Genomic DNA, 21,256 nt, shown 5'->3' on the forward strand with positions numbered 1-21,256 from the left:
GGCGGATCACCTGAGGTTAGGAGTTCAAAACCAGCCTGGCCAACATGGTGAAACCCTGTCTCTACAAAAATACAAAAATTAGCCAGGCATGGTGGTACGTGCCTGTAGTTCCAGCTACTGGACGGCCGAGGCAGGAGAATCGCTCGAACTAGGGAGGCGGAGATTGCAGTGAGCCGAGATCACACCACTGCACTACAGCCTGGGCGACAAGAGGAACACTCCGTCTCTTAAAAATAAATAAATAAACAAACAAACAAACAAACAAATAAATAAAATACAGGATCGCGCGTTGACTACTTCAAGGCACACACCCACGGTTCAGAGAACCTCTAGGCTAACTGGAAAGGTCCCGCCCTCAACGCCCGCTGGCCAATGGCTGTGTGAAATCAGGACGCGGTGGGCGGAATAGAGGATCGGGGGCGGGGCTGGCCTCGTGCGGGCTCCTTAAGTAGCTGATGCGTGGCTGCCCTGGCACTTTAGTCTTACGACCACACAGTCGAGTTGAGCAGGGCCGGACGACAACGGCGTTGGACGAGACCATTCTTGGAACCATGTCCCAACACGGAGAAGCCCCCAAGGCCTCTACATGGGTCGTTGCTGGCCGACGAAGTTCGACGGCGTCCCGGGCGCCAGAAAGGAGGTTGGCGGAGGAGTTGAATCGAGGAGGTTCGGAGGGATATAGGGTCGTCAGAGGTGGCTGCTGGAGAGGTGCCTCTAGGCCCCCGAACGCCGTGGCCGCTGGTCACAGGGAACCGCCGCTATGTTTTGCTTTGAAGAACCACTTTGTCGGCGCGGTGATCGGTGAGAAAGGGTGTGGCTGGCTGGGCAGGGCAGGATAGGTGGGACCAGGGGCGGGGCCTGGGCGAAGGCATTCCCTCCCTACGGCCTCGCCTCCAATCAGCTGCCACCTAGTGAGGTTCAGGTCTTAAGGGCTATTTCTAAAAACCGGCTAGAATATAATCTTATCTGGCCGGGCGCGGTGGTTCCCGCCTGTAATCCCAGTACTTTGGGAGGGCGAGGCGGGTGGATCACCGGAGGTCAAGCGTTCCAGACCAGCCTGGTCAACATGGCGAAACCCTTGTCTCTACTAAATACAAAAAAAGTTGTCCGGGCCTCGGGGCTGTAGTGCGCCTGTAATCCCAGGTACTCCGGAGGCTGAGGCATGAGAATCACTAGAATCGGGGCGGCAGAGGTTGGCAGTGAGCCGAGATTGTGCCACTGCACTCCAGCCTGGGTAACAGCAAGACTGTCAATTAAAAAAGTAACTTGATCCACCTTTTGATGTTTATATAACGTATTTGGGAGAGCAACTCCTAGAAGGCTTTTGAAATCTTAGGGCTGGCTAGGCCCTGTGGCTCACGCCTGTAATCGCAGCACTTTGGGATGCTGAGGCGGGTGGATCACCTGAGGTCAGGAGTTCGAAACCAGCCTGACCAAAATGGTAAAACCCCATCTCTAAAAAAATAATTCTAAAAAATGAAATCATAGGGCTGAAGAGGGAGGCTTAGAACAGGCTTTTTGACAGCTAACCCAAGAATGAGAAACAAAACTTATTCAGTCTTTGAGTACCATTTAGAGCCAGTAATCAAAGAAAAACCAAACGATTATTGTAGGGCTGTGTAGAGCAGTTGTATCTTGCTTTTAGTTTATTTTACATGTTTTAATTAATTTAAAAAAATTTCTTACTACATCTTTTTTTTTTTAAGAGATGGAGTTTCACCATCTTGGCCAGGCTGGTCTTGAACTCCTGACCTCGTTATCCACCCATCCCATCCTCCCAAAGTGCTGGGATTACAGGCATGAGCCACCACGCCTGGCTCTTACTACATCTTGAGTGTTAACATTCAATTCTGAATTGTAAATTTTTTTGTACTGTTGATTTATTTTTTGAGACAGCTCTGTGACTCCGGCTGAGTACAGTGGCATGGTCTCAGCTCACTACAACCTCCACCTTCCAGGCTCAGTCAAGCAATTCTCATACCTCAGCCACCCCAGTAGCTGGAATTAGACGTGCGCCACCACCCCTGGGTAATTTTATGTTTTTAGTAAAGATGAGGTTTTGCCATAGTGCCCAGGGCGGTCTCAAATTCCTATGGATCCGCGGTCTCTGCCTCCTAAAGTGCTGGGATTACAGGCATAAGCCACCATGCCTGGCCCATTTTTGAATTTTTTTGAAAAGCATTTTAAAAATTATTAGAATGACTACCCCATTGGTTGCCATTAAGCCAGAATATAAGTTGCCACATTTTACCTATTAGATCAATTTTACCCTTTTTAAAATCTGAGAAAAATGAACAGTTGGAGGCTGCTATAAAATAGTGCATTATAAGACTAACTGCTATACCACTCAGATTCATTGGTCCTTCAGAAAACTTGGGTTTAAGATCTGAAGAATGATGCTCCATAAAAGAAAGCCACTGGATTTGCTATAAAAATCACTTAACACTTAGCAGATGTAAGGGCACTGTGCTACGGAACACTCACTTAATGTTGGATCTGGATCCAACTTTTTTATTGTTAAATTATCCTCTTTTAAATGTATATCACAATAACAAAAGCACAATGTTGTATCCCAGATCTCTGGAACTTGCATGACTAAAACTATACCCATTGAACAGCTCCCCATTTTTTCCTGCCCCATCCCAGGGAACCACCATTTATATCGTTTTGGAGTGAGATTACTTTAGATAATCCATTTAAGTAGAATTAATGCAGTAATTGTCCTTGTGATTGGCTTAACTCTCTAAGCTTAGTATCTTCCAGGCTTATCCGTTTTGTAGCTTGAGACAGGATTTTCTTCTTTACTAAGGCTGAATGGTATTCCATTATTATGTATCTATCTCAGTTTGTCTATTAATGGGTCTATCATAAATGGGTAGCTTCCACCTTTTGACTTGAGTGGTGTTATTACGAAAATGGGAGTACAATATATCTTTTGAGACCCTGCCTTCAATTCTTCTGGATGTATACCCCAATTGGGACTGCTGGATCATATGTTCTATTTTTAATGTTTGGGAAAAACAATACTGTTTTACATAGTGGTAGCACCATTTTACAATCCCACTAACCGTACACAGAGGTTCCAATTTCTCCACATCCTTAGCAACAGTTATTTTCTGTTTTTAATAGTGGTCCTTACCAGATGTGAGACGACAATAATTTTGTGGTTTCGAATTTGTGTGAACCTGATTAGTGACGTTGAACATCTCCTTAGGCCTGTTGGCCATTTGTATGTCACTGGAGAAATGTCTATTTTTAAGTTTTGTCCATTTTTCCAATTCTATATCCTCTCCACCAGTTTGGACCCAATTAGGTTTTGTTCGAGCTGATATATAATTTGTAGTCTCCACCTCTGGGATAAGAGCCTCCTAAAACCCACCAAAATTTGGAGTAGAACCTGTTACTTCCCTCTTTCCAAATAAAAAGTGATTGTTGAACCCTAGGAGCATTTGTGGATAACAAAAGAATGTTGAGGAAAATGGGTAAATTTTTAACTTACTGATTTCAACTGATAATTGTATTTCTTTTATTTTTAAATACAGGTCGTGGTGGGTCGAAAATAAAGCATATACAAAATACAACAAACACCATAATCCAAGTAAGTCATCTGTGTTCTTCAGTCCTTAAGAGAGCATCATGCATTTCTAAGGGAGCAGCTAACTTAATTTTTTTTTTTTTTTTTTGGAGACAGAGTCTCCCTCTATCACCCAGGCTGGAGGGCAGTGGCAGGATCTTGGTGCACTGCAACCTCTGCCTCCCGGGTTCAAGCAATTCTTCTGCCTCAGCCTCCAGAGAAGTGTTTGGATTACAGGTTCCTGACAGCATGCCTGGCTAATTTTTGTACTTTAAGTGGAGACAGGGTTTCACCATGTTGGCCAGGCGGGTCTTGAACTCCTGATCTCAGATGATCCACCCGCCTCAGCTTCCCAAAGTGCTGGGAATGCAGGCCTGAGCCATGTTTGGCCAGAACAAGCATTTTGAAACAAATTATTTGCTTCCCTTTCCTGTGTAAAAACATTTCACAATATATCAGGCCTGTAAGTCTATACTCTTTAAAATTGTTGACTTGAGCTGACCTGTGCACCCTCTCCAGTCTCTTTCCTAATTCCTTGAGTACTCCACCCACTTCCTGACACACCCTGCTATCATAGCTATTTCCACATAAATAATTCCTGCTCACCTTTTAGGAAAGTCTAAGACCCTCGTTCTGTGTAATTGTCCCTTCCCATAGTACCCCATAATGGCCTTGCTTCAGTACTCATACAGAGTTGTAGTGCCTGTAAATACTATAGATGGTAAGCATTGAAATACCAACCTAAGACAAAATTTGGTGTGTAGTATTTTCTAGATAAATATTGACTCTATTAGGTTATTTGAAATTATGCTTGTTGATAAGTGTTACTTGTAGATTCTATTCACAAAATGTATCAATCTTATAAACATATCCCTAACATAAGTATAGAATCCTATCAGGTTAAGAATTTAGCTAAGTAACCTGGCAGTTCAATAAACTCTCTAGCACATAGGTTACTTCATTTCGGCCCTACAATTCTGTATGAGTGGTGAAACAAATACCATTTTATAGGTTGAAAACCTCAGAATCAAAATACTATCACCTGACAGGTTTAATGCCTTAATTATTTCTCTACACTATTTGCTGAGTTTATTCCCTAGCTGTCCATTGTTTAGATGTTCAGGTTGTTCTGCCCCTCTGCATCTGACCCGAAGGTAAATCCCAGAGTACACAAGTAATACGCCTCTCTAACTAGAAATATAGACTTTGATTGGTAGTAATACTGTAGTTACTTTATACTGTAATAGTTTTGAAGATGAGTGATTGTTGAAAGGGTTTAGGGGCTTAGGGAACTTTTAAATCTCACCTCTTTTTTTCCCCTTGTACCTAGATAATACAAGAAAGACCAGAATCATTTGTCAAAATATATGGCAGCAGAGCAATGCAAGGAAAAGCGAAAGCAGTGATAGATAATTTTGTGAAAAAGCTAGAAGAAAATTCAGAATGCAGAGTTGTTGGTAAGTAATTTTTTCTCACTGAAGCTCTTTAAAATGTTTTAATTTCATTCAGTGTTATAAGCCATTATACCTGGTTTCCTTTTCTGATTCAAAGCATTAGACTGCCATAAATGTAGTCTTAATGGTTTTTTGCTGTGAATGAAAGCCCAGAATATTTTTCCTCAAATTAAAATACCAGATCTCTGTGTTCATGCCTAGCAGTTTTACTTTTAGCCACAGTAAATGAAAATGAAATAACCCTTTATTTTTTCTCGTATTAATCTAGTTTCTGCAAGCAGAAAAATAACCCTTTAATACACATACTTTAGTGTTAGTGGGTAGAGTAAGGATTGGTCCCAGGATCCTAACCCTAGTCCTGTCTTCAGATTCATGGCTGACATTGAAAACTGCTTAAATATTTATTTTTAAAAGCAGATCTGTTTAGAATAGAGAAAAGAATTACTGAATCGTCTAGAAGCAATGTGAAAGTAGAATAGAGAGAGACACTTGGGTTTAGAAGGCACCATTGTCTTTTAGTGTTTCCTGGGGAAAAAAACAAGGTCTAAGGTTCTATTTCTGTATCCATTTTTTTTTTTTTTTTAAATTTTATTTTTTGAATTGTTTTTTAGATGAGTTCTCACTGTGTTTTCCAGGCTGTAGTGCAGTGGTATGATCATAGCTCTTTTTTTTTTGCAACGGAGACTCACTCTGTCACCCAGACTGGAGTTCAGTGGTGTGATCTCAGCTCATTACAATTTCTGCCAGCATGGAAATACAGGTGTCCACTATCACGCCTGGCAAAGTTTTATATTTTTTCATTTAGTAGAGATGGGATTTTGCTATATTAGCTAGGCTTGTCTCAAACTCCTGACCTCAGGTGATCCATCTGCCTTGGATTACAGGGATTACAGGTGTGAGCCACCTCGCCCGGCAGATCATGGCTCATTATAGCCTTGACCGCCTGGGCACGAGTGATTCTCCCACCTCAGCCTCTCAAGTAGCTGGGACCACAGGTGTGTGCCACCACGCTCAGCTAATTAAATTTTTTGTAGGGTAGAGACAGGGTTCACCATATTGCCTGGGTTGGTCTTCAGTCCTGAGTTCAAGCGATCCTCCCCACCATCCTCACAAAGTGCTGGTATTACTGGCGTGAGCTACTAAGTCTGGCTCTTCATCTATTAACCTCGGATAATATCTGCTTCCCAGGAGTATTGTAACAATTGAGTAATGGGTATGACAATATTTTAGCAAACATTACACTTGTGCTATTTTACTTACCTTCTCCAATAAAATTAAATTTTTTTGTTTTGCTCTTGTTACCCAGGCTGGAGTGCAATGGCGCCGTCTCGGCTCACCGCACCCTCCGCCCCCTGGGTTCAGGCAATTCTCCTGCCTCAGCCTCCTGAGTAGCTGGGATTACATGCACATGCCACCATGCCCAGCTAATTTTTTTTGTATTTTTAGTAGAGACGGGGTTTCACCATGTTGACCAGGATGGTGTCGATCTCTTGACCTCATGATCCATGCACCTCGGCCTCCCAAAGTGCTGGGATTACAGGCTTGAGCCACCGTGCCTGGCCTAAAATTAAATTTTTATAAGTTGTTGAATGATAACAAATATCATGTTAATGTAGTACAGAAACCCTAAATTTTATATTTTAAGCATTGTCTGATTATTAAGAAACAAATAGAAAAAACTAATCTGATAAAAATGTTTTTAACAGGTGTTGCCTTACAACCTTCTGTAGTTGCAGGAGCTCGGCCATTGATAGATTGGGATCAAATTAGAGAGGAAGGTTTGAAATGGCAGCAAAAAAAGTGGGCAGGTCTGTGCTGCTTCCTATCATTTACATATATTGTTTCTATTAGCTAGTTTTTATCCTCCATAAAATGTCTGCTTTATTTTTAGTAACAAAATGTTATAAAAACAGTAAAATCTAAAATGCTGCAATTAGTCCCTAGTTTCTATGTTGTCAACTGTCATTTATGCTACAAGGGAAATATTAAATGTTAAGCCATTGTTTTCTTTTTTTTGAGACAGTCTTGCTGTGTCACTCAGGCTGGAGTGCAGTGACACAATCTCAGCTCAGTGCAACTTCTGCCTCCTGGGTTTAAGCAATTCTCCTGCCTCAGCCTTTCTAGTAGCTTGGATTACAGGTGCCCACCACCACGCCTGGCTAGTTTTTGTATTTTTAATAGAGATGGGATTTCACCACATTGGCCAGGCTGGTCTTGAACTCCTGACCTGGGGATCCACCCACCTTGGCTTCCCAGAGTGCTGGGATTATAGGCGTGAGCCACTGCGCCTGCCCTGATATAATATACTTTTAAGGAATGTAGCTTAAGAGAGTAGACCAAGGATACAGATGCAATTCCTAAAAAAGTAATTGGATGAACCTTCAGAGAAAAGATAATCAAACTATTACGCATGAGAGTATATTTATCAACTGTGTTGTTTTATGTCTTAAAAAGCAGGCATTTTATTTTTTATTAAACTTGTTTTTGAGGGTTTCACTCTGTCCAGGCTAAAGTGCAGTGGCAAAATCACAAGTCATTGCAGTCTCCCTCTCCCAGGCTCAGGCAATCCTCTCACCTCAGCCTCTCATCTGGCTGGGACTACAGGCACATATCACCATTCAAAGTTTTTTTTTTTTTTTTTTTTTTGAGTTGCCCAGGCTGTAGTGCAATGGAGCCATCTCAGCTCACTGCAACCTCCGCCTCCTGGGTTCAAGCAGTTCTTTTGCCTCAACCTCCCGAGTAGATGGGATTACAGGCACACGCTACTATGCCCAGCTAATTTTTGTATTTTTAGTAGATGGGGTTTCACCATGTTGGCTAGGCTAGTCTTGAACTCCTGACCTTCTGATTCACACACGTCAGCTTCCCAAGTGCTGGGATTACAGGCATGCACCACTGCACCTGTCTGCCAGACTAATTTAAAGAAATTTCTGTAGAGACAGGGTGTCACTATGTTGCTCAAGCTCAAGTGATCCTCCCATGCCAGACTCCCAAAGTGCTGGAATTACAGGTCTAAGCTACTGGTACCCAGTGTGCAGAAAGGGAGATCTTTTCGATGGGAGCAAGCCTGGCTGGCAGAGTGTAGAACTGTCAAATGATGTGTGGTAAATAAAATATATTGTATGATTTCTGTAGCTTTGACTAACTATTAATGAAGCTGAACATTCATCAAAGTGTGGATTTTCATTTTTGTCCCAGATTTACCACCAATTAAGAAAAACTTTTATAAAGAGTCGGCTGCCACAAGTGCGATGTCCAAAGTACAAGCAGATAGTTGGAGGTGGGTAGTTTTATTACCTTGTTGTGTAAGTGTATGTATAGTTATGTTATTGGTGTTAACACTTTGGGCAAATGTGAAATGATATTTGAAGGCTACTACACCTTCAATATTCAAATGAAAATGTGTTAACTTACATTGTATTAGAGCGTTGTTGTCTAGTAAAACTTCCTGCAGTGATGGAAAATGGTCTGTATTTATGTCTAATGGGGTAGACTGGCACGTGAAGTATGGCTGGTGTAACTGAGCAAATGAATGTTTATATTAATTAAATTGATAGTCCCATGTGGCTAGTGCCTGCTATATTGGACAGCAGTTTTAGAGAATTATTCCTCCAATAGTTGTATTGAAAAAAAATTAATCTTGTTAATTTCTTAAACACTTCAGTCCTTGTTACCTGTAATTGGAAAGTTTCATTTATTTTTATTTTTTTAGATGAAGTCTTTCTTTGTCTCCCAGGCTGGACTGCAGTGGCATGATCTTGGCTCACTGCAACTTCTGCCTCCTGGGTTCAAGCAATTCTCCTGCCTCAGCCTCCCAAGTAGCTGGGACTAAAGGCACACACTGCCACACCAACTAATTTTCTGTATTTTAGTAGAGAGAGGGTTTCACCTTGTTGCCCAGGATGGTCTTGAACTCCTGAGCTCAGGCAATCCACCTGCCTCCACCTCCCAAAGTGCTAGGATTACAGGTGTGAGCTGCCTCACCCAGCCTTGGAAGGTTTGATTGCAAGGTTTTTTCTTACTATTAAAGTTTGAGAAAACTGAGAGATGTTATGGAATAGCAGAATGGTTAAGGTGAGGAACAGGGTAACTTACTGTATGATCACCTGTCAAATTGATAATACTTCCTAACACATAGGATTGTTAAGGATGCATTAATGAAACGTGTGGAACATCGTAGGCCTTTCCTGTTTGCCAAATCTGATTTTAATTTATGAAGCATGGTTTTCAGACTTCATCTTTGATCCATGAAACATTCATTGGCCTACTAATGCATAATGTTTTTAACCTTCCCATTGCAACTATTCTCACATAAGGGACAGATGGACTCCTGCTTCTATTTCTTTACACATTTCATTATAACTTTCCCCACAGTCTCAGTTGCAGTTGAATTTCTAGATAAGACCAGACTGATTTTGGAGAATGTCTTGCTTGGGGAGTAAAGTGAGAAAAGCCACTAATCGTTTTTATTCTTTGAAGGAAAGAAAATTTTAATATAACATGGGATGACTTGAAGGATGGGGAGAAACGACCTATCCCCAATCCAACCTGTACATTTGATGACGCGTTTCATTACTATCCTGAGGTTATGGAAAACATTAAAAAATCAGGTTTTAAAAAGCCAACACCTATTCAGGTATGCTTTCATTACAGTATTTCACTCAATGTTTTTCTTGAAAAATAGTGATATCTGTGGTGGTTTTGTTTTTGTTTTTGTTTGAGATGGAGTTTTGTTCGTTACATAAGCTGGAGTGCAGTGGCACAGTGGCTCACTGCAACCTCCGCTCCCTGGGTTCAAGCAATTCTCCTGCCTCAGCCTTCCAAAGAGCTGGGATTACAGGTGTGCGCCACCATGCCTGGCTAACTCTCTTTGTATTTTTAGTAGAAATGGGGTTTCACCATGTTAGCCAGGCTGGTCTTGAACTCCTGACCTCAGGTGATCCATCTGCCTCAGCCTCCCAATTGCTGGGATTACAGGCATGAGCCACAATGCCTGGCCGATATCAGATTGTTAGAAGACACCAGGGAGCAACTGTCTCTTAGCATTCCCCTAGCACCTTCTCCCTAGTGTTCAAAAAATTTTTGTTGGAAGAAATTTGGACCTGGGAAAAGAGGAATAATTGAAAAAAAAAAAAAAGATGTACTTGTATTAATGTTTATCATTCTGTTTCAGGCACAAGCATGGCCCATTGTGTTGCAAGGAATAGATCTTATAGGAGTAGCCCAAACTGGAACAGGGAAGACATTGTGTTATTTAATGCCTGGATTTATTCATTTGGACCTTCAACCAACGTAAGAATTCCTTTGGCTGGTTTCTTTTTACAGAGGTTTAATAGATTAAGATATCAGAAATGTAAAGTTTCTTTACCTATTGCTTGATTCAAAGGTAATGCCTAGCTTTGGAGAAGATGCTAGGAAGTACACTTACATTGTGCAGGTAAAAGTATAAATTGGCAAAACATTTTTGGAAGGCAGTAGGTAATATCTACCACAAGCTTTAATAGTGAAACAGTGGAAACTGTTTAAACTATGTCCAATACACTTACCTATTCCATGATAAAATATTTGACATCTTAAATGTTAATGAAAAAGACCATCTTAAACAAAAGACTGCTATTGGGAAATTGGATTTTAGGTTTTGTAGTTTTTAAAAATTTTCCCTGGTTCGTGGTAAATCTGTTGCTTTTGTAAAAAAAGTATATAGAAACTGGCACTAGTCTCGGTAAAGCAATGTTAAATCTGAGAATACAATACATTCTCTTATGGGAAATTTGGCATATTCTATATAATATCACCCATTTTTTAGGTACATAGATTATGATTAGCAAAGTCTGTGATATAGAGACACTTTTAATCATATTCCTTCTCACAAAAAGGCATACTGTATGTTTGATACTCCTTGCTACAAACTTTTTTTTTTTTCTTTTGAGACAGAGTTTCACTCTTGTCACCCAGGCTCTGGGTTCAAGTGATTCTTCTGCCTCAGCCTCCTGAGTAGCTGAGTATACCCATCATGTATAATTTTTTGTATTTTTAGTAGAAACAGGGTTTCACCATGTTGGCCAGGCTAGTCTCAAACTCCTGACCTCAGGTAATCTGTCCACCTCAGCCTCCCAAAGTGCTGGGGTTACAGGCATAAGCCACCTCGCCAGGCTGGTTGCTACAAATCTCGATGGCACTGAATGAATGTAACAATATTAATTAATATTAATGTTTTCTCTCCAAAGCTTTAAAGGTCAAAGGAATAGACCCGGCATGTTAGTTCTAACTCCCACTAGGGAGTTAGCACTTCAAGTTGAAGGAGAATGTTGCAAATATTCATATAAAGGGCTTCGGAGGTAGGTAATTAATTCTTGCCATTCCTTCACTAGTATCATTTTAATCATTTGTAGCTTTATATATCTTCTCTCTTTCACTTTCAGAGAATCTAAATGGCTCTATGGGTCATGCATTTAGCACTAATCTAATCAGTCAAGAGCCTGGGTCAGGTGATAGTATAAATATTGGTCTTTAAGATACAACAATTAATTGATTTTAATCCTGTTTATTGGATTTTAAGTTGTGATGCGGTATTCTGTGCCTGAACATTGACCTTTGGTTTTTTTTCTTTTTAAGTGTTTGTGTATATGGTGGTGGAAACAGAGATGAACAAATAGAAGAACTTAGAAAAGGTGTAGATATCATAATTGCAACTCCTGGAAGATTGAATGATTTTCAGATGAATAACTTCGTCAATCTGAAGAATATAACCTACTTGGTAATCATGGAATAGGGGTTTGGGGTGCTGGGTTCAAAAAATAACTGAACTGGCCAGGCACAGTGGCTCAGGCCTGTAATCCCAGCACATTGGGAGGGAGGCCAAGGTGGGCAGATCACCTGAGGTTGAGTTCTAGACCAGCCTGACCAATATGATGAAACCCCATTTCTACTGAAAATACAAAAATTAATCGAGCGTGGTGGCCTACACCTGTAATCCCAGCTACTCAGGAGGCTGAGACAGGAGAATCACTTAAACTGGGAAGGTGGGGGTTGCGGTGAGCCGAGAGCATGCCATTGTACTCCAGCCTGGGCAATAAGAGCTAAACTCATTAAAAAATATGTTAAAAAATTAAAAAAAGACCTAAACTCCATTTCAAACAACAACAACAAAAAAACTGAACTATATTTTATTTTCTCCTTCCCCTTGTACTTTTAATAGTTTTAATCAACTCCCAAGTGTTTGGATATCAGTTTCTTTTAGAATAGCTGTTGATTTTATTATTTTTTGAGACAGAGTTTCCCTCTTGTTGCCCAGGCTGTAGTGCTGTGGCAAGATCTCGGCTTACTGCAACCTCTGCCTTGTGATTCTCCTGTCTCAGCCTCCCAGATAGCTGGGACTACAGGCGCTTGCCACCATGCCGAGCTAATTTGGTAGTAGACAAGGTCACAATGTTGGCCAGGCTGGTCTTAAACAACTCCTGACCAGGTGATCCGCCTGCCTGGCCTCACAAAGTGCTGGAATAACAGGCATAAGCCATCACTCTCAGCTATGGCTGTCGATTTTCTAATGGATCTAGGAATATTTCCCATTCTCTTTAGCATGTTGAAAGAATTAAGAATCCTATTTAAAATTATCATGTATGTTTATTTTAAATTTTGGAAAATAGAGATAAGTACACAATGATTAAAATCTACTTGCATATTTTAGACGCTTTAAGGAGATTTGGAAGGTATTGGAAAGCCAACAATAATCAATTTAGACCATGTACAGTGACAAATTGCTTAGTATTCTGACCTCTGGAGAAATTAAAACCTTGGCTTAAGTAATAGGGAAAATGAGTAAAGCCTTTCTTAGTGTTCTACTAGTAAAGAAAGCATATGTGTTATTACCTGCCTCCCACTTGTAATCCAGTCACATTCTTTTTTCAATGCAGGTTTTAGATGAAGCTGACAGGATGTTAGACATGGGATTTGAGCCCCAGATAATGAAGATTTTGTTAGATGTGCGCCCAGACAGGCAGACAGTTATGACCAGGTGGGTATATGCCTAATTACTATGTGCGAAATAGAAATCAGTGGAACAGAATCTCATTCTCTTTGGATTTTCCCACAATATTTGAACATTACTTGGAAGTGTTGAAATGTTGAGGTGAAAGGTCTCATGACATTTAAGGTAGAACGGGGTAACAATAACTGCTTATTCATGACTATTGGGTTTCCTAAATGACAGATAGGAATTTCCACACATTTACTACGAAAGTAAGGTCCCACTTTTGAATAAAGGGTTTATTTCCCTTAAGGAGATAAACATTTGATTACTCAATACTTACTGCTCACAGTAAAATAGGAAGCAATAATTGAATATAGAGTGCTCTGTAAAGAATATCTCCTGGGCTTATAGCCTTTGTCTTAATTAGTAAAAATAACATAAAATTTGCTGCACACAGTGGCTCAAACATGTAATCCCAGCACTTTGGGAGGCTGAGGCAGACAGATCACTTGATGTCAGGAGTTTGAGGCCAGCCTGGCCAACATGGCGAAACGTCACTTATACTAAAAATAGAAAAATTAGCCAGGCATAGTAGCGCACCCTGTTGTCCCAGCTACTCAGAAGACTGAGGCAGGAGAATCACTTGAACCCAGTAGGCGGAGAGTAGGAGGATACAGTGAGCAGAGATCATGCCACTGCACTGCAACTTGGGCAACAAGAGTGAAAATGTCTCAAAAAAGAAAGCTTATTATATCCTTTGTCTTTATTAGTATAAATAACAAAGTTGAAGAAATACTAAATCCCCTCATAGTTTTATCACAAATGACCTTCATATTTCAAGAAAAGTGAATTTATTCATTTATTTTGAGACAAAGTCTTGCTTATACCCAGGCTAGAGTGCAATGGTGCAGTCTTGGCTGACTGCAACCTCTGCCTCCTGGGTTCAAGTGATTCTCCTGTCTCAGCCTCCTGAGTAACTGGGACTATACTCACATGCCACCTTGCCTGGCTAATTTTTTTTTATATTTTACCAGTGGGGTTTCCCCATGTTGGCCAGGCTGGTCTGGAATTCCTGGCCTCAAGTGATCCACATGCCTCGGCCTCCCAAAATGCTGGGATTACAAGTTTGAGCCATGAGGTCCAGCCCAGCAAAAGAGAACATAGATTTTATTGAATTACCGTGAAGGTATACAAAGTGGTCACTTTCATTATTTTCTAGTTGAGGAAACATTTAAATGTAGATGATATTCTTTGATCAGTGTATTTTGAAAGTTTTTCTTGTGTTATTTTTTTGACCCAGGATAGAGTGCAGTGGTACCACCTTGGCTCACTGCAGTCTCAACCTTCCCAGCTCAAGCAATCCTCTCACCTTAACCTCGAGTAGCTGGAACTACAGGTGCATGCCACTATACCCAGCTATTTTTTTTTTTTTATTTTTAGTAGAGACAGGGCTTCACCATGTTGCCCAGGTTGCTCTTGAACTTCTGAGTTCAAGTGATCCACCCACCTCAGCCTCCCAAAGTACTGGGATTACAGGTGTGAGCCAACAAACAACCTTTTAAATTATTTTTACTTGGCTTAAGTACTTGGTATCACCTAATGACATTGAAATATTGTGTTTTTTTTCATCGTTTATAAACACCAAGAGATAAAATTAACCTAATACTAACCCCTTTAGTACCTTGTCTTTTTCTTTCATTTATTTATATGTTTTTTGACATGGAGTCTTGCTCTGTCATCCAGGCTGGAGTGTGATGGCAGGATCTCAGCTCACTGCAACCTCCACCTCCCAACTTCAAGTGATTCTCCTGCTTCAGCCTCCCAAGTAGCTGGGATTAGAAGGGCCCACCACCACACCCAGCTAATTTTAGTAGAGACGGGGTTTCACCATATTGACCAGGCTAGTCTCTCTTGACCTCAGTTGATCTGCCTATCTCAGCCTCCCAAAGTGCTGGCCTGAGCCACTGGGCTTGGCCAAAAACCTATTGATGAAAGCTATTATTCTATCTAATAGCTTTACAATAGTTGACTAATTAGTGAATTAACTGTTAACTCTGCCTTACTGAAAAAATAAGAACTACTAAATTTGTCTTTCATGAGTAACTGGTTCATAGCATGGTTAAGAAAACAGTAGTGTTTTTACAACAAAATTGTAACCTTTGTATCTTGTATTCCCAGTGCTACATGGCCACGTTCTGTTCATCGCCTTGCACAATCTTATTTGAAAGAGCCAATGCTTGTCTATGTTGGTACATTGGATCTTGTTGTAAGTTTGTTTTTTACTACTCTTATTTAACATATCTTACAAAAATTCTGAAGATAGCTAATTTTGGTGTGCCTAGTCTGCCCACTCCCCAATTTTAGGGCAAATCACAAATGCATATAAGTTGAATAGAATGATATACCATTATCTCATTTGAAATTTCAATAGTCAGCCAATACCATCAACCTCTAGTCAGGGCTTTTTTTTAAGACAGAATCTCACTCTGTTGCCCAGGCTGGAGTGCAGTGGGTCGATCTCGACTCACTGCAACCTCTGCCTCCTGGGTTCAAGTGATTCTCCTGCCTCAGCCTCCTGAGTAGCTGGGATTACATACATGGCCACCATGCCCAGCTAAGTTTAGTATTTTAGTATAGACAGGGTTTGGCCCTGTTGGCCAGGCTGGTCTCAAACTCCTGACCTCAGGTGATCACCCACCCCAGCCTCCCAAAGTGCTGGGATTACAGGCATGAGCCACCGCACCCAGTGAAGTCAGGGTTTATATTTTTCTGATGCCTCATTTTAACCCTGTTAGAATCAGGGTCTAAACATAAGTATACACATGTACATAAATGTAAGTCTGTTCTCTTTATGAAGTTAGGATTGAATATTGGGTTCATGTGTTATCATTGTGGGACCCCTTTATATGAAGTTCTCTCTCTGGCTTTTTTGCTTAATAATTAATAGATGAAATTGGCCTTTCACTTAATCATAAATAATAATGGGTCATTGCTTAGACCCCTTATTTCATTAGGGATTTGCAAATGGTGATTCAGTAAGTTTGTTTTATAAAATGATTAGAGACATCCGGCCACTGCACTCCAGCCTAGGCGAAAGAGTGACACTGGTCTCAAAATAAAAATGATTAGAGACAAATAGTTTGAAGGAATGGTACCAATAGTATTTTGAGGCTAAGTGAAGTCTCAGATATAAATCTTGAGTAGAAACAAATTATTTTTAGGATGTCAGCCGTTTTGCTTAGCAGTTTATTAAAAACAACCAATGAGAGAAGAGCTATTGAGCTGATATGTTGTCTCCTCTGAAATCTTCATGAACTTGATGAATTGTGTTCTTTGAATCCTTTAGGCTGTAAGTTCAGTGAAACAAAATATAATTATAACCACCGAGGAAGAGAAATGGATTCACATACAAACTTTTCTACAGAGTTTGTCAACCACAGACAAAGTCATAGTCTTTGTTTCTCGAAAAGCTGTGTAGGTATTTTTTCTTGGATGTCCATTGTAATTAAGTTGATTTGTCTAGGATCATTTCTAGTTATACACTAATTTAAAATGGGGATGATATGTGATATGTCTGTTATATTACTTGAGATTTTTTCTATAGAAGTAAAACTGGTGGTATTAGAATAAGCACCTAAGTATGCTGTCTTTATCATTTGCTTCAGCGCGGATCACTTATCAAGTGAGCTAATACTTGGAAATATGTCAATAGAGTCTCTGCATGGAGATAGAGAACAGAGAGATCGAGAAAAAGCATTAGAGAACTTTAAAACAGGTATGTTATGTAATTTCATACAGTTTGAAATAAGTGCAATACCTGGGCTTGGCTGAGTGACAGCTTCTTTTTATGAAAGCCATTTATTTCTAAGATCTGTCCTCACCTTCTGTATCCTAAAACTACACTCGTCAGAGCACTAAACATTAATCTGCCTCTAAACATTAAACACAAAAGACTTTAAACCTGGATATCAGGGTGTTAAGATGCAACAGGAAATATATCTGAAGTTACCTGAAAAATGTACCTTTCTGTCATGGTTTGAGAAACCAGCAAAAGGTTTAAGAACCATTTGCTGAACCATGGTTCATTTGCTGGCAGTTAAAGAAAAATCCATTTTAACTAAGTAAGCATTTTAATGTGAGCAGTAAGAAATAAAACTGATTAAATTAGTTAGGGCAAGTACACTTTTTAGATCTTAGGTTGGTTTATACCAGAATGGTTCGATGTTCACTTGGCTTTACTTTTTAGGCAAAGTGAGAATACTAATTGCAACTGATCTAGCCTCTAGAGGGCTTGATGTCCACGATATTACACATGTCTACAATTTTGACTTTCCACGGAACATTGAAGAATATGTACACAGAATAGGGCGCACAGGAAGAGCAGGGTAAGTAAGCTTGGTCCACTCACGAAAGGCCAATTCTGGATTCTCAATACTCCCCTCACAAACTTCCTGCCCAGAAAAACATTTTATTCTATTGCCTAAAATTTTCAGCTACTTCCTAAATTCTGCTTGGCTACTTTATTTACCCCATTCATTTGGCTTGTTCCAGACTCATTGAGATTCCAGCCATGATTAGCTTCATATATCTGGTTGTATTTGGTTTATATCTAGTGTCATCACTAGTACCCAGTGGTTACTCTGAAGGTTATTGACAAATTGGCATGGATATGAGAAGACCTTACTCTTAAGAGAGCTACCGTCATATACCCCCTATGCTGTTTAAACCACAGCAGATTCAGATTCCAAATCTTAATACATTCTAGCTTCTGCAAAAAAGTTTTCATTTGTCATATTCTGGATTAACTGAATCATGAATGCATATTATAAATGAGATGACATGAGTTTTTTTCCCCACACTAAAGGAGGACTGGTGTTTCCATTACAACTATGACTAGAAATGATTGGAGGTTTGCCCCTGAATTGGTTAATATTCTGCAAAGAGCAAATCAGGTGAGACTGTGTGTGCAATTCATTACAAATCTACCTCTTAAAAGTTTCTCAGTCAGTTATGCCAGGTACTATGGCTTGCTATTTATCAAGAATGTTCAAATTAAGTTTTTCAGCATGTTTTGGGGGCTTCAGCATGGCAATGATAAGAAACTATGGGAGTATATGACTGAGAAACAACCTCATGGGGATGAGTGATAAAAGCCCCACCGAGGAAGAAACCAGTAGAGTGGAGGTGGGGGGGAGTTGTAGAAGATGGGGTAAATGATGGAGCAGGGGGAACATATTCAGGCCCAGAGGTAAGAAAGAATATGTAGAAAACACTACCATATAAAGGCACATTAAGGGCACTTGGAAGCAGCTGAAGCAGCAAATTTTGTAGCCTGCAGATGGATGTAGGATTTAATCAAAATACCTGTTTCATGTAACCTGCTGTGCGATTATCTGAAATGATTTGGAGGCATTTTATTTAGCATTGTAGAAAACGCAGAATACTAATAACATGTTCGATAATTTCAGATTATTCCTGACGACCTTTTATCAATGGCTGAGAGGTTCAAGGCACGTCAACAGAAAAGAGAAATGGAAAGAAAAATGGAAAAACCTCAAGGAAGGCCCAAGAAGTTTCATTAATGTCTACTGTTCTAATGTGGTAGAGGTAAAAGTTCAGTAACACATGGACCTTAAAATGCCTGCTTTCTTAAATGAGGCTCTGTGAATGTTTACTGCAATGAGCATTATATTGTATATTGTATTTATTATGTTAAACTAGGTATTACTCATAATTATTAGTCAATCCTTCTGGGTATACATTGAAACGAATGAAACCAGGTCTTTTTGTACTCATGCTTATAGAAGCACTATTTATAATAGTCAAGGTCATACAACTCAAGCATCCATTAGTCAAGGTCATACAACTCAAGCATCCATTAGTGAATGAATAGAAAAACACAATGGAATATCATTCAGCCCATAAAAGGAAGAAAATTGTCATAGATGAACCTTGATATTATGGTTAGAGAAATAAGCCAATTACAAGGACATTCTATATGATCCCACTTGTAGGAGGTGCTTAGGATAGTAAAATTCACAGTGCCAGAAAGTAGAATGGTGGTTACCAAGGGCGTGGGAAGTGGGTATTGTTTGGTGGGTACAGAGTTTTTCATGTTATGAAACTTTGGGAGTTTGAAACAGTGGCTCACACCTGTAATCCCAGCACTGAGAGGCTAAGGTGGGCGGATCACTTGAGGTCAGGAGTTCGAGACCTTCCTGGCCAACATGGGTGAAACCCCGTCTCTACTAAAAATAAAAAAATTAGCCGGGCATGGTGGCTCACATCTGTAATCCCAGCTAGATGGGAGGCTGAGGCAGGAGAATCACTTGATTCTGGGAGGCGGAGGTTGTGGTCAGCTGAGATTGTGCCACCGCACTCCAGCCTGGAAAACAGAAATGCTGTCTCCACTACAGAAACAGCACATTTAAAACTGGTTGTGGTAAATTTGGGTATGTTTATTTCATCACAATTAAGGTATTTTTTTTTTGAGACGGAATATCCCTCTTGTTGCCCAGGCTGGAGTGCAATGGTGTGATCTTGGCTCAGCGAAACCTCTGCCTCCTGGGTTCAAGCGATTCTCCTGATTCAGCCTCCCAAGTAGCTGGGACTACAGGCACGAGCCACCACATCTGGTTAATTTTGTATTTTTAGTAGAGACAGGTTTTCTCCATGTTGATCAGGCTGGTCTCAAACTCCCAACCTCAGGTGATCCGCCTGCCTCAGCCTCCCAAAGTGCTGGGATTACAGGCATAATACACCGTGCCTGGCACAATTAAGCTTTTTAAAAACAATGTTAGGGTCAGTAATTTGCATTTTTAATCTTTTTCAGAATTCAAGATTTTTTAGAAATCTAAGAAGATAGAAATATTGGACATGCTGGCAATATTAACAGACTGGAGTGATTTGAGTGATTCTTAAAATAATAGTGTTTGAAAATGTAGAATTACGTGTTTTATACTTTAATAAAAGTAGAAGTATTAAACTTGGAAGTTGTTTCCTGGATTTTTATTAAGGAATGTAGCATTAGAATGTTTTTCTTGTAATCTTTCAAACTGTTTCCTGTAATTTTGCTGTATGTCATAAGCTCAGTCTTTCAGACTTTAGTGTTCAGATTTTGTCATAGCAGAGAAAAATGTTTTCAAAGAATGAATCAGAACCTGAAAAAAATACTGTTAACTGTTAAAAACAATTGTTCATTTCTGTGATAAAAAGACAAGTTGGTAATTTGTCTTTCTGTATAACATTTCAATTTTGTGTTTGCTAAATAGTATATTATTGGGGTATACTTTTTGTAGATTATCCTTTACCCACTTTGAAATGAAACTAAATTATTTCATGAGGTCAAAATATGCAACACCAGTTTATTTTTCCATTGTACCCTATGGTTTCATGCTAAAACCCTTGGAAAATCAACATTTTTTTTTTTTGATGGAGTTTCATTCTTGTTGCCCAGGCTGGAGTGCAGTGGCGTAATCTCAGCTCACTGCAATCTCCACTCCCTGGGTTCAAGCGATTCTCCTGTCTCGGCCTCCCAAGTAGCTGGGACCACAGGTGTGCACCACCTTGCCCGGCTACTTTTTGTATGTTTAGTAGAGACGGGGTTTCACCATGTGGGTCTGGCTGGTCTTGAACTCCTGACTTCCTGAATCCACCTGCCTTGGCCTCCCCAACTGCTGGGATTACAGGTGTGTTTTTATTTTTTATTTCTATTTCCCTGCCAGAAGTCTTAGACTATAAAAAGCTTATTTAAAAGGTTGTCTGTTGCCAGAAAAGATGGTTGCCTAGTCTTAGTATTCATGTGGAGAACTTACTAAACCTGAAGAAGGACTATATCCAAATTGGATTGGTTTTAATGGACAATGGCTGTATTTTCCCCATGTTAAACAAATACTAACAAAGGTGGCTGTTTAAGTTCCTAGGGGTCTATCTAGTTGTCCAGAATCCCCAAGGATAAAATGTTCCCTAGAAGAGTAGAACCTTAACCTCACTCAGTGACATTGTAGGAGCCTCTATAGCTGTGGCACTTCTTGGAAGCTCAAACTTCCAAAAGCATCCAGGTAGTCAAAGCTGGGAAAAAGAAGCACATACAAATAATAAAATTATTTTTTATATTCCACTAATAAATGCTGTTCTCCTTGGGCATGATCAGTCATATAACATGTCATTTTTTTGGTTTTATTCTGTTTTGGTTTGGTTTTTGCTAACTTTTATTCATATTTCCAAAAAACTAAATAAAATCATTTTACTTTAACAAAA

At 40.0% G+C, this 21,256-nt stretch overlaps 1 protein-coding gene across 4 annotated transcripts; it reads left to right on the forward strand.

Annotated features, from left to right (window-relative positions):
* Window positions 1–433: 433 nt before the first annotated feature.
* On the forward strand, window positions 434–21,256 carry DDX43 (DEAD-box helicase 43). 4 transcript variants are annotated; one of them, XM_002746725.6, is made up of 17 exons: window positions 434–801; window positions 3,543–3,598; window positions 4,905–5,031; window positions 6,735–6,836; window positions 8,227–8,308; window positions 9,508–9,664; window positions 10,202–10,320; window positions 11,256–11,366; window positions 11,644–11,785; window positions 12,942–13,042; window positions 15,176–15,263; window positions 16,344–16,471; window positions 16,663–16,772; window positions 17,244–17,382; window positions 17,862–17,949; window positions 18,466–18,604; window positions 19,830–21,252. In XM_002746725.6, exons 1-16 carry the CDS (start codon window positions 456–458, stop codon window positions 18,577–18,579), a joined length of 2,010 nt encoding a protein of 669 aa, XP_002746771.2. In that variant the 5' UTR covers window positions 434–455; the 3' UTR covers window positions 18,580–18,604; window positions 19,830–21,252. The 4 variants fall into 4 exon arrangements, with proteins under 4 accessions (XP_002746771.2, XP_008992915.1, XP_078225672.1 ...); XM_008994667.5 differs by lacking the exon at window positions 6,735–6,836 and having other exon boundaries at window positions 19,830–21,256; XM_078369547.1 differs by lacking the exons at window positions 434–801; window positions 6,735–6,836 and adding an exon at window positions 2,011–2,028 and having other exon boundaries at window positions 19,830–21,256.

This window comes from Callithrix jacchus, chromosome 4, assembly GCF_049354715.1.
Source record: "Callithrix jacchus isolate 240 chromosome 4, calJac240_pri, whole genome shotgun sequence".
In the NCBI taxonomy this organism is placed as follows: domain Eukaryota; kingdom Metazoa; phylum Chordata; class Mammalia; order Primates; family Cebidae; genus Callithrix; species Callithrix jacchus.

Excerpts from the sequence above, each read along its gene's own strand:
- DDX43 (XM_002746725.6), top strand. The coding sequence starts at position 456 with ATGCGTGGCTGCCCTGGCACTTTAGTCTTACGACCACACAGTCGAGTT. Across the intron at positions 802-3,542 it reads CTTTGTCGGCGCGGTGATCG|GTCGTGGTGGGTCGAAAATA; the intron begins GTGAGAAAGGGT and ends TTTTAAATACAG. Across the intron at positions 11,367-11,643 it reads TCATATAAAGGGCTTCGGAG|TGTTTGTGTATATGGTGGTG; the intron begins GTAGGTAATTAA and ends TTTCTTTTTAAG.